This window comes from Leucoraja erinacea, chromosome 19 (assembly GCF_028641065.1).
Source record: "Leucoraja erinacea ecotype New England chromosome 19, Leri_hhj_1, whole genome shotgun sequence".
NCBI lineage: Eukaryota > Metazoa > Chordata > Chondrichthyes > Rajiformes > Rajidae > Leucoraja > Leucoraja erinaceus.
This window is the reverse complement of record NC_073395.1, coordinates 18,301,507-18,315,450: the sequence shown is the minus strand read 5'-3', so window position 1 is coordinate 18,315,450 and position 13,944 is coordinate 18,301,507. Positions and strand designations below refer to the sequence as shown.

The 13,944-nt window shown below is 49.2% G+C and overlaps 1 protein-coding gene across 1 annotated transcript; it reads right to left on the bottom strand.

Moving 5' to 3' along the window:
- Positions 1 to 713: 713 nt before the first annotated feature.
- On the bottom strand, positions 714 to 13,725 carry LOC129706296 (NADH-cytochrome b5 reductase 3-like). The gene is made up of 9 exons (XM_055650490.1): positions 13,579 to 13,725; positions 12,875 to 13,003; positions 9,725 to 9,797; positions 7,772 to 7,878; positions 6,720 to 6,849; positions 5,975 to 6,058; positions 4,937 to 5,022; positions 3,948 to 4,047; positions 714 to 2,077 (listed from the first exon to the last, which is right to left on the bottom strand). Exons 1-9 carry the CDS (start codon positions 13,693 to 13,695, stop codon positions 1,905 to 1,907), a joined length of 999 nt encoding a protein of 332 aa, XP_055506465.1. The 5' UTR covers positions 13,696 to 13,725; the 3' UTR covers positions 714 to 1,904.
- Positions 13,726 to 13,944: the final 219 nt, after the last annotated feature.

Here is a 13,944-nt window from a genome sequence, read left to right as displayed (position 1 = left end):
ATTTAAATCAAAGTAGCTTCTGATACATGAGAATAAACTATTATCTCTAACTTGCCTCTCACACGCAGACACACATTCATATAAATATATTAAATATATATACGTTAAATTTAATTTTTTGCAGTGTGTGTTAAAGCAATACAATGCAAGGGAAACTACACAAAGGAGGGGTCTGTTCCCGCTACAAGATACTTGAGGATCTTTGCTTTGGATCAAAGATTATAGCGGAGCTCTATAATCTTTGCTTTGAATCACAGCGGGTGGAATACCGGAAGTCGAGTGTCGCTGTAACAAATGGCGGCCGTGACGTTCCGTTGCGTACTACACGTCAGCCCATTGAATTTCGAAGGAGTGGTCTATCTTGTCCCTCTACGATCTTTGGTTACAAGTAGAGAGGTGCATTCAAACCTGTGGGGCGGCACCGTTGTGCGGTGATACAGCACCAGAAACCCGGGTTCGAACCTGACTACGGGTGCGGTCTGTAGAGAGTTTGTACTTTCTCCTTGTGACTGCATGGGTTTTCTCTTGGTGCTGTTTTCCTCTTTAGTCTAACCAGTTGAACAGGCTTATCTACCTTTTGTGGCGAGGGAGCTCTGTAATGTCTTGATGTATATTCATCACACTGATCATACCACAAGCCTTCTGTGGAGCTTGTGATCAATTGGTGCTGGCTGTAGTTGAGCACTCTAGATAATAAAATTCAACATAACAAGTGCCATTTAATAACTTTATTTTGTGCCATTTGTACATGATGTGGCAATGGACAATGCATGAACTGCTGCAAAGCTGTGAAGTCAAGTTTACATTGGACTAACCTGCAGCCAGCTGAAGTAATCTGGAATCTACCCAGTACAGTGTGTGCTCCAATTAGCTGTTTCCTCATACCCGGTTAGTCCATTCCATGTTTACAGAGTTCTGCTCTTTCTCTAGGAAAGACTATCCAAAGACTGACAGGCAACTAGCATAGACGATGACATTCCTCTCAAAACAATATTATATTTATCAGTCTGACAATTAAAAATCCCCCCATTACAAATCGTTGGAATTGTTTGTTGCAAGCTGCTGCAGGAAGCTGTCTGCTGACAAGTGGGGAGCAAGGTGAAGAGGCACAGGACGGGTAAGGCTGCATAGCATGCAAAGCACAAGTCTGGGTTGTGCAGACAGGAGGGTGAGAGAGTGCAAGGATTTAGTACTGGGTGGTCTGGTTAAAGTGGCAGCACTGGAATAACCAAAGTGATGAGGCTGTGGACAATGCAAGTACAAAGATCGTGGATACTGGGCTGTAGGGCTGCACAACTGATAGGTGTCTGCTCCCTCTCTGCAGGCTTTTCACTCAACATAGTATTAACAATGCTCCCTTGTTCGTATGTCCAATGTTTCAGGGAAGACCAGGAGCGCATGCAAACTCAGCAAAGATACTCCAAGCGGGTGTCTAATGGAAATGTCTCCTTGCAATGATGGTGCAGGCCACACTGTGCAGCCTCATCTTTGGTCCCATACTTCCAATCCTCATCACCCCATGACTGGTGAATGTTGTCCTTCAATAACCTTCTCCCCCCGCCCCCCCCCGGCCTCAGAACAGTCATTCACATCTGTGACCAGGACTCCTGTGGTCCTGTCTGTCTCCTGCACAAAGTGCATTCTCTCACCAACTATCACCCACAGGCCAGCCCCACCACCAGCCTTTGTGTGATCACTGTGACAAGCCCAGAGCACATCTCCAAGCACTTTGCAAAATTACAATGAAGCAGTAGCGGTTCAGAGGACGGCCGGCCAAGACCACCCTCCTTAATATCTTGCCTTTCATTTCAGCTGTAATGACACTGGCATTTTGCGATTAAGTAGGTAGCTTATATAAAAGTGGAATCCTGGCCCTAACTCCAATTCCGTTTCTGGACCAACGCTCAATACGCAAACCGCGTGTCCTGGCCGTAGCCCAGTTTGTCCAGGTTGGGGTTACAGGCGAACTCTATCATGGGCGGGGGGCCACACATCAGGATCAGCACATCGTCTGCTGGCGGGGGCAGGTGGTCCCGGATCATCTGCTCACTCACAAACCCCTCGCTGTATTTCCAGCCTAAAAAACAAAAATAAATGGTAATGTTTGCGCTTTAAAAACAAAATAGTTGCATTTTGCAGACTTGGTAGAGTCTGAGTTGTACAGCACAGAAAAAAAGACCATTCAGCCCACCTTGTTCATGTGACCAAGTTGGCTTTCTGGGCTAGTCCCATTGGTCTGCATTTGCCTCGTATCCCTCTAAACCTTCCCTATCCATATCTGTCCAAATGTCTGAAAAGTCATAATTGTATCAGCTTCTCTGGCTTCCTCCAGCAGCTCATTTCATCTACAGACTACCCTCTGAGTGGGAAAAAACTGCCCCTGAAGTTCCTCTTAAATCCTCTCTCACCTTAAGCTTTTGCCCTTTTGTTTTAGAATGCACTACTCTGGGGGAAAAGACGGTGATCATTCACTTTATCCATGCCCCTCGTGATCTTGTACATGTCAATAAAGGGAGGAGTGTGGAGAGAGACCTAAGGGCTCAGGCAGCTGAAGACCTTTAACATGACAGGTCAGGACATCAGTACACCCTTTGGCCCACAATGTCCATGCGTAACATGACGCCAAGTTAAACTAATCTCGGCCTGCATGTGATCCACGTCCCTCCATTCCCTACCTATCTAAAAGCCTAAAACACCACTATCGTATCTGCATCCACCACCACCCCTGCAGCACACACAAGGAGTAAAAAAATTAAAACGCCTTGTACATTTCCTCTGAATTGCTTCAAGCCATGCCCTCTAGTATTTGAGATTTCTACACTGGGGGAAAAAGGTTCTGCCTGTCTGCCAAACCTCTTACACCCTCTCCAAAGCCTCCACATCCTTCCTGCAATGTGGTGACCAGAACTACACACAATACCCTGAATGCAACCTAACCAAAGTACTATAGTGCTACATCATCACTTCCTCTTGTTTTCAATACCCTGATGATGGTTTGCATTCCATGTGCCTTTACATAGAAACATAGAACATAGGTTAAGGAGTAGGCCATTTGGCCATTCAATATGATCATGGCTGATCATCCAACTCGGTATCCCGTACCTGCCTTCTCTCCATACCCCTTGATCCCTTTAGCCCCAAGGGCCACATCTAACTTCCTCTTAAATATAGCCAATGAACTGGCCTCAACTACCTTCTGTGGCAGAGAGTTCCAGAGATTCACCACTCTCTGTGTGAAAAATGGTTTTCTCATCTCGGTCCTAAAGGATTTCCCCCTTATCCTTAAACTGTGACCCCTTGGCCTGGACTTCCCCAACATCGGGAACAATCTTCCTACATCTAGCCTGTCTAACCCCTTAAGAATTTTGTAAGTTTCTATAAGATCCCCCCTCAATCTCCTAAATTCTAGCGAGTACAAGCCAAGTCTATCCAGTCTTTCCTCATATGAAAGTCCTGACATCCCAGGAATCAGTCTGGTGAACCTTCTCTACACTCCCTTTATGGCAATGTCCTTCCTCGGATTTGGAGACCAAAACTGTACGCAATACTCCAGGTGTGGTCTCACCAAGACCCTAACATACCATTTGCTTTCTTCACTGCCTGCTGCACCTGCATGCCTACTTTCAATGACTGGTGTACCATGACACCCAGATCTCCCCTTTTCCTAATCGGCCACCATTTAGATTAGTCTACTTTCCTGTTTTTGCCACCAAAGTGGATAACCTCACATTTATCCACATTATACTGCATCTGCCATGCATTTGCCCACTCACCCAGCCTATCCCCATTTAATGTGGGAGCAATGAAAATTGGGAATGATGATAACGCCAGACTTGGAGAGCGTTCAGCAGTGGGGAAGGGTGTCGTGGCTGGAGGAGGTGAGAGGGAGGGGTCTGCAGAGGGATCTCCCAAACCTGCCGAGAACTGGTGTTGGGTGAGGAGTGTACCTTCAGGAGCTTTGTCCAAGGTGTACCAGATGATCACAGAGTGAGGATTCTCGGCCTCAATTTCCTCCAGCTCGGCTTGCAGAAGAATGTCCTTCTCACTCTGAAAAAGTTAAACAGCTGCTCACAACCTTGCCCACAGCATGGACCTTGAACAAATCTATATATGTAAACAACAAACAATTAGAGCAGCTTGAAATCTGCTCAATGACCCAGTGTCCTCCCCACAAGATTCACCCACCACCTGCCAAGGGATTTCTGTCCCTCCCCCTACTCCCTGCATCGTACATCACGGAGGGAGAAGGACATTTAACTTTCTAATCTTCATCCTCAGGGACGATTTGTCCACAGCTGTTATCAGGAAACTGAACCATCCTATCAACAACTATAGTGTGTGTTCCTAATCTACTAACAACCTCTTTATAGACCATCGGACTATCTTTAATTGGACTTTACTGGACTTTTTCTTGCACTAAACATTATTCCCTTTATCACATATCTGTACACTGTAGATGACTCGATTGTAATAGTGTGCAGTCTTTCCGCTGACTGGATAGCACGCAACACAAAACTTTCACTGTACCACGTGACAATAATAAACTAAACTAAAGCCCAGGGCAGCGGTACGTACAGAAACCGGTGTATAGAATTTCCATGACCAGCAGTACAGTAACACCCAGGTAATCCCTCACCAGGGTGAGAGCTGGGTTAGTGTGGACCGGGATATTGGGGACGAGTCCTTCGTCCTCAAAATAAACCCCTATGATCGTTCCCACCCTTAGGGGAGCTTGGGACAAAGCACAACTCAGCATAGAGCAGGTGTGGCAGGTATACAGACACCTGTGGGATAAGATTAAAAAATGGGATGGAATTTGGTGGATTGCTCTTGGTCAGAGTTGTGACCATTCTGACTTGGCACCAGCCCAAACAGCTACCCAGGTCACTGGATGCGTGGGAGATGGTGATCAGTCTGACCCTGGGCTGCCTCTTACCTGGTTGGCAAACAGCAGATGGCAAATTGTGGTGTCCTCGGGATCCTTGATGATGGCTCGGATCAGCTGGAGCATGGGGGTGATGCCTGGAGAGAGGAGAGAGGAGGGATCATGCACTGGAGCAGTGATGGTGGAGCCGTGGCAGACCCGGGCGAGATAGAGCGCAAGAACAGGCCCTGCGGACCACCGAGATCGCCCCCCCCCCCATACATTAACACTATCCTACACACTTGGAATAATTTACAATTTCCACCCGAGCCAATTAACCTACAAACCTGTATGTCTTTGGTATGTGGGAAGAAACCGGAGCACCCAGAGAAAACCCACGCGGTCACAGGGAGAACGTACAAACTCTGTACAGACAGCACCCATCGTCAGGATCACACCCGGGTCTCTGGCACTGTGAGATAGCAACACTACTGCTGGGCGCACCAGAACTCTCATGCTCTCAAACCTCATAGGGCCCACCCCTCAACTGCAGTGGAGTGAGGAGGGACTGGGATTACTACCAGGGACGTGCTGCCTCACCCTGTATGGGCCCCTAACTCTGTAATATCACCTACTGTGGCAGATGCCATTAAGCTGGAAAGGGTGCAGAAAGGATTTATGAGGATGTTGCCAGGATTCGAGGGCTTGGGTTATCGGGAGAGGTTGGGCAGGCTAAGAGTTTATTTTTTGAAGTGTAGAAAGAAGAGGGATGATCTAATAGAGGTCTAATATCATGAGAGGTGTCGATAGGCTTTTACCCAGTAGGGGAATCAAAAACCAGAAGTTCTTTACTGAGGTTTAAGATGAGAGGATAAGATTTAATACAAACCTGAGAGGCAATTTTTTGGGGTGGTGGGTGTATGGAACGAGCAGCCAGAGGAGGTAGTTGAGGCAGTTACCATAACAACATTTAAAAGACATTTGGGCAGGTTCATGGATAGTAAATGTTTAAATGGAAACAATGGAAAGCTCAGATGGGCTGGCATAGACGAGTTGGGCCGAAGGGCCATTTTCTGCGCTGTGGTTATCTACAGCTGGAGAAAGCCTCACCTGTGCCACCAGCGATCATGCCCACTTTCTTCACCTCCTTGACCTTGGCTTCAGACTTCTTGTCCGGACGAATGGCAAATTTCCCTGCAAACAAAGCACCGATCGATCACCCAAGACCTCTGAGCCGAAGGCCACCTTCCCCTGACCACATGGTGCTTCATAACCTGGGTACCGGTTCATCGCTGCCAGCATATGGCTACCACTGACAGACCAGGGAGTGGGTACCACTACTTCACCAGCGTGTGGGTACCACTGACACACCAGTGCAGGGTGGGGCTGGACCCTGGAGTGTGGTGGTGGCAGAGACTCACAACATTGAGGTGTCCACATACGCGGCCGTAGGACCCTGTGCCAGTAAATGAGATCAGTAGAGGCAGGGTCTTAATGGGACGGCATAGACAAGATGGGCTGAAGTCCACACGCAACTCCCAGGTCAGTTCAACACCCGTCTCCCTCCTCCCCACCCACAGCCCAAATGGCCACCGCAACCCACTGTCCCATTGACCATCTTGTCCCACACCAATCTCCCTCCACCCTGACCACCACAGGGCACCCCAATCCACCCCCACCCGTTCAGTATCCCATTGACTACTCAAACCCCCTGTACACCCCAACTGCCCATGCTGACCCACTCCACCCACTGCCCCCCCGACCACCCACGCTCCCACTGCCCAGCCCCTGGCCTGCATTTGACCCCAGCCCCAGCCCCAGTCCCGTCCACCCCCATCCACTGCCCAGCACTTGCCTCGGCCCCTGTACACCAGCAGGCCGCTGGGGCCGCGGAAGTCCACCGTGTCCTGCAGCCGCAGACTCTCCAGGTGCTGCGACATCTTCCCCCCCTCGGGGAACTTGGGGTGAACTCCTTTGAAGTAAACCTGCAACAAGAACCGCGAGTCACCGACCAGCGTCCAGAGACCGCGGGGGCCGAGCACTCCGGCCACACGCCCGGGACCCCATGTCTGTGGGTGGCCCCGCTGGGGGTCCATGTCCCCCAAGCAACATCTGCACTAACTCCGTCACAACATCTGGTCAATCCAGAACAGCTGGTCAATACCCCCCCTCCCCCTCCCCCAGCCAAGGTCCCAGTCAAGAGTGTTTTTTGTCAGTAAACACATAAGTATGTAGGAATCACAAGTACAATAAATTGATAATCAGTAATACTAGGTCACCATCATGGTGCAAAACCAAAGTCCGTAGTGCACCCAAAACCATTGTCCACAGAAGATCACAGTTGCTGGGGTTAGTGTTGTGCAGTGTTCAAAAACTTGATGGTTGCCGCAAAGAAGCTGTTCTTGAACCCGGAGGACACGGTTTTCAGGCTCCTGTACCTTCTACCCGAGCAGCAAAATGAGAGCGGGGTCAGGATGGTGTAGGTCTCTCCTGCGGGCTGCTTTAGTGATGCAGTGCTTCCTGTAGATCCCTTCGGTGGTGGGGAGGTTAGTACAGTACCAATACTGGACTGGGCAGAGTCCACCACACTCTGTAGCATCCTTCATTCCTGGGCCTTTGAGTTGCTGAACCAGGCTGTGATGTAACCAGTCAACATGCTCTCTACTGTAGGTTCAGGAACAGCCTCTTCCCATCAACCATCAAGCTATTAAACACTAGGAACTTCCAAAGAACCCAACTACAAATTGGTAGTGGAGGGAAGAAGGGAGCGCGGAGGAGAGAGGGGATGGAGGGAGGAGGGGGAGTGGGAGAGAGGGGAGGAAGAAGATGGATAGAGTTGGAGGGGGGGTGGGGGGGGGTGAAGTCTTGGACCCCGGAGCAGAGCCGGATCACCCGAATGACCATTACCTTAATCACCAGTTCCACGTAGCCTCTGTCATCATCGCTGGAGACGGGGGTGTAGGGCTTCACCACCAGCTGCCCGCTGATCCTGGCCGACAGGTAGACATGCTGCCCTACGGGGAACACGGGAGGTGCGTCAGTGCAGCCTGCAGCCAGGGTGGTACCGCCACAGCACCTGTGCTGCCGTCACTCCCACACCCCTGCAACTCCTGCCCAGCTGCAGCTGCAGCGTCCTCACCCCCTGCACGATGGGCCGAAGGCCCTGTTTCCTTACGGTGCAGCACTATGACTGAGGGGCTATTAAACCCACAGAGCAATTAAAATCAAAGCTTCACAGAAACATCAGACAGCCCTGGCCAACGAGGTGGCAATGCTTCACGACCCAAGAGCTGGAGGGAGCAAATTCTACACAAACTTCCCCGGGGAAATCCGATAAAACTGGATAAATCCATGGAGGGGATAGTCGGGGCTATGGGAGAGCGGTAAGTGGGTTCCATTAGCCCTTTAACCCATGGTTTCAGAGTCAGTCATACATACAGAAACAGGCTCTTCAACTCAACACGTCCCATCTAAGCTAGACCTGCCCAAATCTCACTAAACCTCTCCAAATGACTCACAAAAATTAATATCCTATTTATATAATAGTATTCTAAATATAGACCTACCATCGACAGAGATACTTAGAGAAGAGTGGGAACGGGAATTAATGATAAAAATTACGAAGGTTAAATGGGAAAAATACCTGATATATATTCACAAATGTTCAATTAATGTAAGACATAATCCAATTCAATTTAAAATTGTACATAGATTATATTATTCAAAAACAAGATTGAACAAATTTTATCCAAATATATCCGCCACTTGTGATAAATGTCTAGCCCAAAAGGCAACTATAACATACTCCTTAGTTTCCTGCATAAAACTTTATAGATTTTGGAATGATATTTTTGAAATACTTACAAAATTATTCAAGACAAGAATGGAACCTAATACTGAAATGATTATATTTGGTGTAATGGAAGATGGGAATAAATTGAACACATCTCAAAATCTATTCCTTAACTATGGTTTAATAATAGCAAAAAAATAAATACTTAAATTTTGGAAGGGTACATCAATACCAACGCTTAAAATGTGGATTGCAAGTATGTTGGACACCACTCATCTTGAGGAAATACGATTCCTCCTAACGGATAAATCAGACCAATTCATAACGAGTTGGTCTCCATTCGTCGTTTTTTTGGAATCATATGGTGCAACACAATTGTAAAAAAATAACTGTTTCAGGACTGGACGAGGGTTGGTCAAGATTATAAGTAATGATCTCCTTTTCTTTTTTATTTTATTTTCTTTTCACTATTTTCTCTCTCAACTTTCTTCATTTACTCGTTTTCTTTCTTCACACACTATATATTTCACATCTTTCTATCCTTTACTATCTAACTTCTTTTTCTTATTCTCATCTTTTTTCAATGTAACAAAAAAAAAAAGAAGTTGTACATAAAATGTATTATGAAAATATATATTAGGCACTTTGGTGCCATATGACTGTACTTACTTCTAATAAAATAAAATATTTTAAAAAACCAAAAAAAAAAAACCTCTCCAAATGTCTTTTAAATGTCTTATAGTACCTGCCTCAACTACCGCCTCTGGCAGCTCGATCCATATACCCACCACCTCTGCGTGGAAACGTTGCCCGTCAGGAGAGCAGGGGGTGGCAGGGCAGTTGGGAAGGGGGGTGAATTGGGGGCAGCGGGGAAAGACGGTGGCGCGGCGGGGAGAGATGGTGAGAGTGGGGAGAGGGAGTGGGGATAGAGGGTGGGGAGAGATGGTGAGAGTGGGGGAGGGGAAAGAGGGTGGGGGGAGGGGAGAGGAGGAGAGGGGGAGGGGAGAGGGAGCGGGGGCGGGGAGAAGGGGTGGTGCGGCTCTCCCAGAGCAGAGACGGAGACTCACCGATAGGCAGCCCCAGCACATGATTCGGGGATGGCAGGGCGAAGCGGAACCTCCTGGTGTCACGGGTCACAATCTGGGGGCAGAAACACGCACCGGTCAACGTCCGCGGCCCATGTGTAATCTCCTCAGGCCAGGGCTGGGCTGACCATCGGTGTGGGGTGCCCCTGGTGTGGGGTTCCCCCGGCACAGACTGACCCTCCCATGTGCTGGTGTTACCAGGAACGCCCAAGTCCAGACCAGGGGGCTTGCCAGATGGATGTTCACTTAAAAGGCAGCCAGCATCAAAGACCCACACCACCCTGGCCACGCTCTCATCTCGAAGGTACAGGAGCCTGAAAACTGTGATCTCCAGGTTCAAGAACAGCTTCTTCCCAATAACCATCAGGCTCTTGAACATTGCATGACACTAACCTCAGCAACTGCGATCCTCTATGGACTTGGTTTGTACAATTGATTTGGACACAGCAACTGTTCATTCCCTCCACAACTGTTCATTCCCTCCACTGATGCTGCCTGACCCGCTGAGTCCCTCCAGCACTTTGTATTTTATGAACAGGGAAGCTATAGTGCTGCTGCAGAGTTCCAAGGCGGCAGTGGTAGAGTTGCTGCCTCACAGCGCCAGAGACCTGGGTTCAATCCTGACTACGGGTGCTGTCTATACGGAGTTTGTGCATTCTCCTGGTGACCTGCGTGGCTCTTCTCCAGCTGCTCCGATTTCCTCCCAAACCTCAAAGATGTGCAGGTTTGAAGGTTAATTGGCTTGGTATAGTTGTAAATTGACCCTAGGGTGTGAATGGGATAGTGCTAGTGTGCGGGGATCACTGTTCAGCACAGACTCAGTGGGCCGAAGGGCCTGTTTCCGTGCTGTATCGAAGGAAAACTAACCCAAGGCAGAGAAGTAACGAGAAACAAACACTTGGTGTTTTACTGACAATTAAACATTCTCTCTAGAGATTGCCACGTTAAAATTCCACAAGACTTGGTCATTCATCAACCATCACTGCCTTCACCGCATGACCCTCCAAACGCAGGCACAGAAGCTGGACGAAGTCATTCTGCCCTTCGTGCTGTTCTACCTTTAATTAGCTACACGTCTCTCTCCAATATTTCCCTCCAACTGTTTGTCCCTCCACAGATGCTGCCTGACCTGCCGAGTGTTTTAGGCATTTGGTTCATGTTTCAGATTTCCACAGCAGCAGTTCTGATTTGCCTTTTGGGAGATGGCCAGACCAGAGATCAGAGATCACAGCCCCGAGAGTCTAACATCAGGGAGAAGCTGCAGTTGTTGTGTCTCACGCACTGTGTTATCTGTACAGGTTATTGTTGCAACACAGCTCGAAGGCCCTGCCTTGCCCTGCAGCATGCTGTAGCACACGCTAGTGTTGTACTGGAGCACTCCACAGCACAACACACTGCAGCCCTGCACTGCAACACAGCACGCACTGCAGCCCTGCTCTGCACCACACTGTAACCCTGCCCTGCAACAGGCTGCATCCCTGCACTGCAGCGCACCGCGACACAGCACGCACTGCAACACACTGTAGCCCTGCGCTGCAGCACACTACAATGCAGCACACACTGCAGCCCAGCCCTGCAACATGCTGCAGCCCTGCACTGCAACACACTGCAGCCCTGCACTGCAACACACCGCAGCCCTGCCTGCAAAATGCTGCAGCCCCGCAGGGCAACGCACTACAACCCGGCCCTGCAACACGCTGCAGCCCAGCACGGCAACACTGCACTGCAACACTGCAGCCCTGCCTGCAAAATGCTGCAGCCCAGCACGGCAACACACTGCAGCCTTGCCCTGCAACATGCTGCAGCCTTGCCCTGCAACACACTGCAGCCTTGCCCTGCAAATGCTGCAATACAGCACAGCACACACTGCAGCAAAGCTGCACACCATTCTACTCATTGATTCACATTAAGCCTTTCGCTTTCTCTAACAGTGCATCAATTGCAGTAAAATGAATCATTAACTGTGACCTGTGATAAGCAGCTTCCTGTAAACAGTGATAAAGTTCAGAGGATGGCGCAGTTGTGAATTGCATCTTTCTCTTCCTCCTTCTGTTGCTGTGTCCATGCACCATTGTTTGTTATTTCCATTAGTGATTTGGATGTGAATGTAGGAGGCATGGTTAGTGTAAGTTTGCGGAGACACTTACATCGCTGGCACAGTGGACAATGAGGAGCGTTACCTGTGATCACAATTAAATCTTGATCAAATGCTATGAGAAGGCAGGAGAATGAAGTTGAGAGAGAAAGGCAGATCAGCCATGTTTGAATGGCGGAGTAGTCTCGATGGGTTGAATGGCCCAATTGTGCTGATGGGCTGAGGAATGGTTGCTGGCATCGACTCACTAATTTAAGCTACATACCCCAATGTCCCTTTCCATAAGGAAATCTTTGGCTGAGCTCAGAGAACTCTGTATTTTCTTGATGCACGCTATGATCAATCCGAACAGTACTCAAAGGGTTAACGGTACTCAAAGTCACAGGCAACATTCCCAAAACATCACATTTTAGCAATGGGACCGCAGAAAACAGAAGATGGAATGCAAATTTAATTGAGTCAAGGTTGAGGACATCTTCGAAGTGCTTCTGCTCAAGGTTGCTGCTGCCTCGTTCCTTGAACTCTCCTCTGCCCTTGGCTCCGAATGGCAGGCCGTCTAAAGAAGTCCCGACCTGAAATGTCACCTATCCACGATCTCTAGAGATGCTGCCTGACCCGCTGAGTTACTCTGATAGAACGTTGTGTCTTTTTTTGTAAACCAGCCTCTCAGTGTGAAGAAGTGTTTCAACCCAAAACATCGCCTATCCTTTTCTTTTAGGGATGTTGCCTGACCCGCCGAGATACTCTAGCATTTTGTGTCTATTTTCTGTGCACAAGTACAGCAGGCAGTGCAAAGTTAAAATGATGTCAGAGTTCAAATATAATCCAACAGCATTATAGTTAGCGAGAACTAACTGTCTCTGAAGGACATTAATCAACATCATGGACTTACAACAGTTGTTCTAGTTTCATTCCAAATGTTATTAATAATTTTATGACATGTTTATTGAATCAGCTGCCCGCCCACTGTGATGAGATGTGAGGTCAGGTGCCTGGCTCATCAACCCAGTAACGGCAGTATGTTGCTCCAGACTCACCTCTTTATCGATCAACCTCAGCGGGTACTTGGTGTTTGGGTCTTCCAGTGTGATGGGTGGACCATTCTTCCTCAGCCCCAATAGCTTCAGGAAGACATCAAACAATGAACTCAGGAGAGAGAGGAGCACCTGTAGGGAGGAGCGGATTGGAGATCTCAGCACCAGGGACATGCTGACACCTTGTCCCACAGACCGGGCCCTGCTGGGCAAGCGGTGACACAGGGACAAGTATCTCAAGAGCTTTGTGGAGCCAGTTCCACGGTGCAGGCTGGCACAGACCACTGGGCACTAACACCCCCTCAGCAGTCAGCTGCCTCTCACCGGGGTCCTCTCTCCCCACAAGTCACTGCCCCACTGTGACACTGGGTCTCCAGCTAATGGAAGACCCTCACTCTCTGCCACTGACCACTCCGCCCTCCCATGCCACTCACCCCCTCCACTCCCCCTTGCCACCTACCACTCCCCACCCGTGCCAACAACTTTTCCCTCCCCCAGCTACTTGCCTTCTCCCTCCCCAAGCCACCCCTCTCCGCTCTGGCCCTCTCCAGCATTCCCACACGTAGCACCTGGCACAACAACCAAGGGCAAAGCAGTGAATTATCACGGTCCGGCACCCCTGCCTTGCACCTTCTGACCCGGCACAGGTTTGTTGTTGTCGTGGTGAGAAGCTTTGTTTGTGTGCTTTACATACTGTACATACTCACTTTACATACAGTATCAGACTGCACGACTGCACTCAACCCGTGCAACAGGTATAGAGAGAAATACCAGAGAGCAGAGTCCAGCCAAACACCTCCTTCATAGCAATCCCTTCTCTCCATTTCACCCCCACCGATCCATCCCCCACTCCTTTTGTCTCCACCACTTCCCCTCCTTCCCAATCTCCCCCTCCCCCCTCTCTTCCATTCTCCACCTCCCTCCCTCCCCAGCTTTACTCCACCCCTGCCTTCTCCCCACCCATTTTCCCTTCCCCTCCAACCTTCCCTCCCCCCTCCTCTCCCCTTCACCCCCTCTCTCCCCTCACTCCCTCCCATTCCCCGGCCTCTTACCTCCACCACTCGGCCCCACAT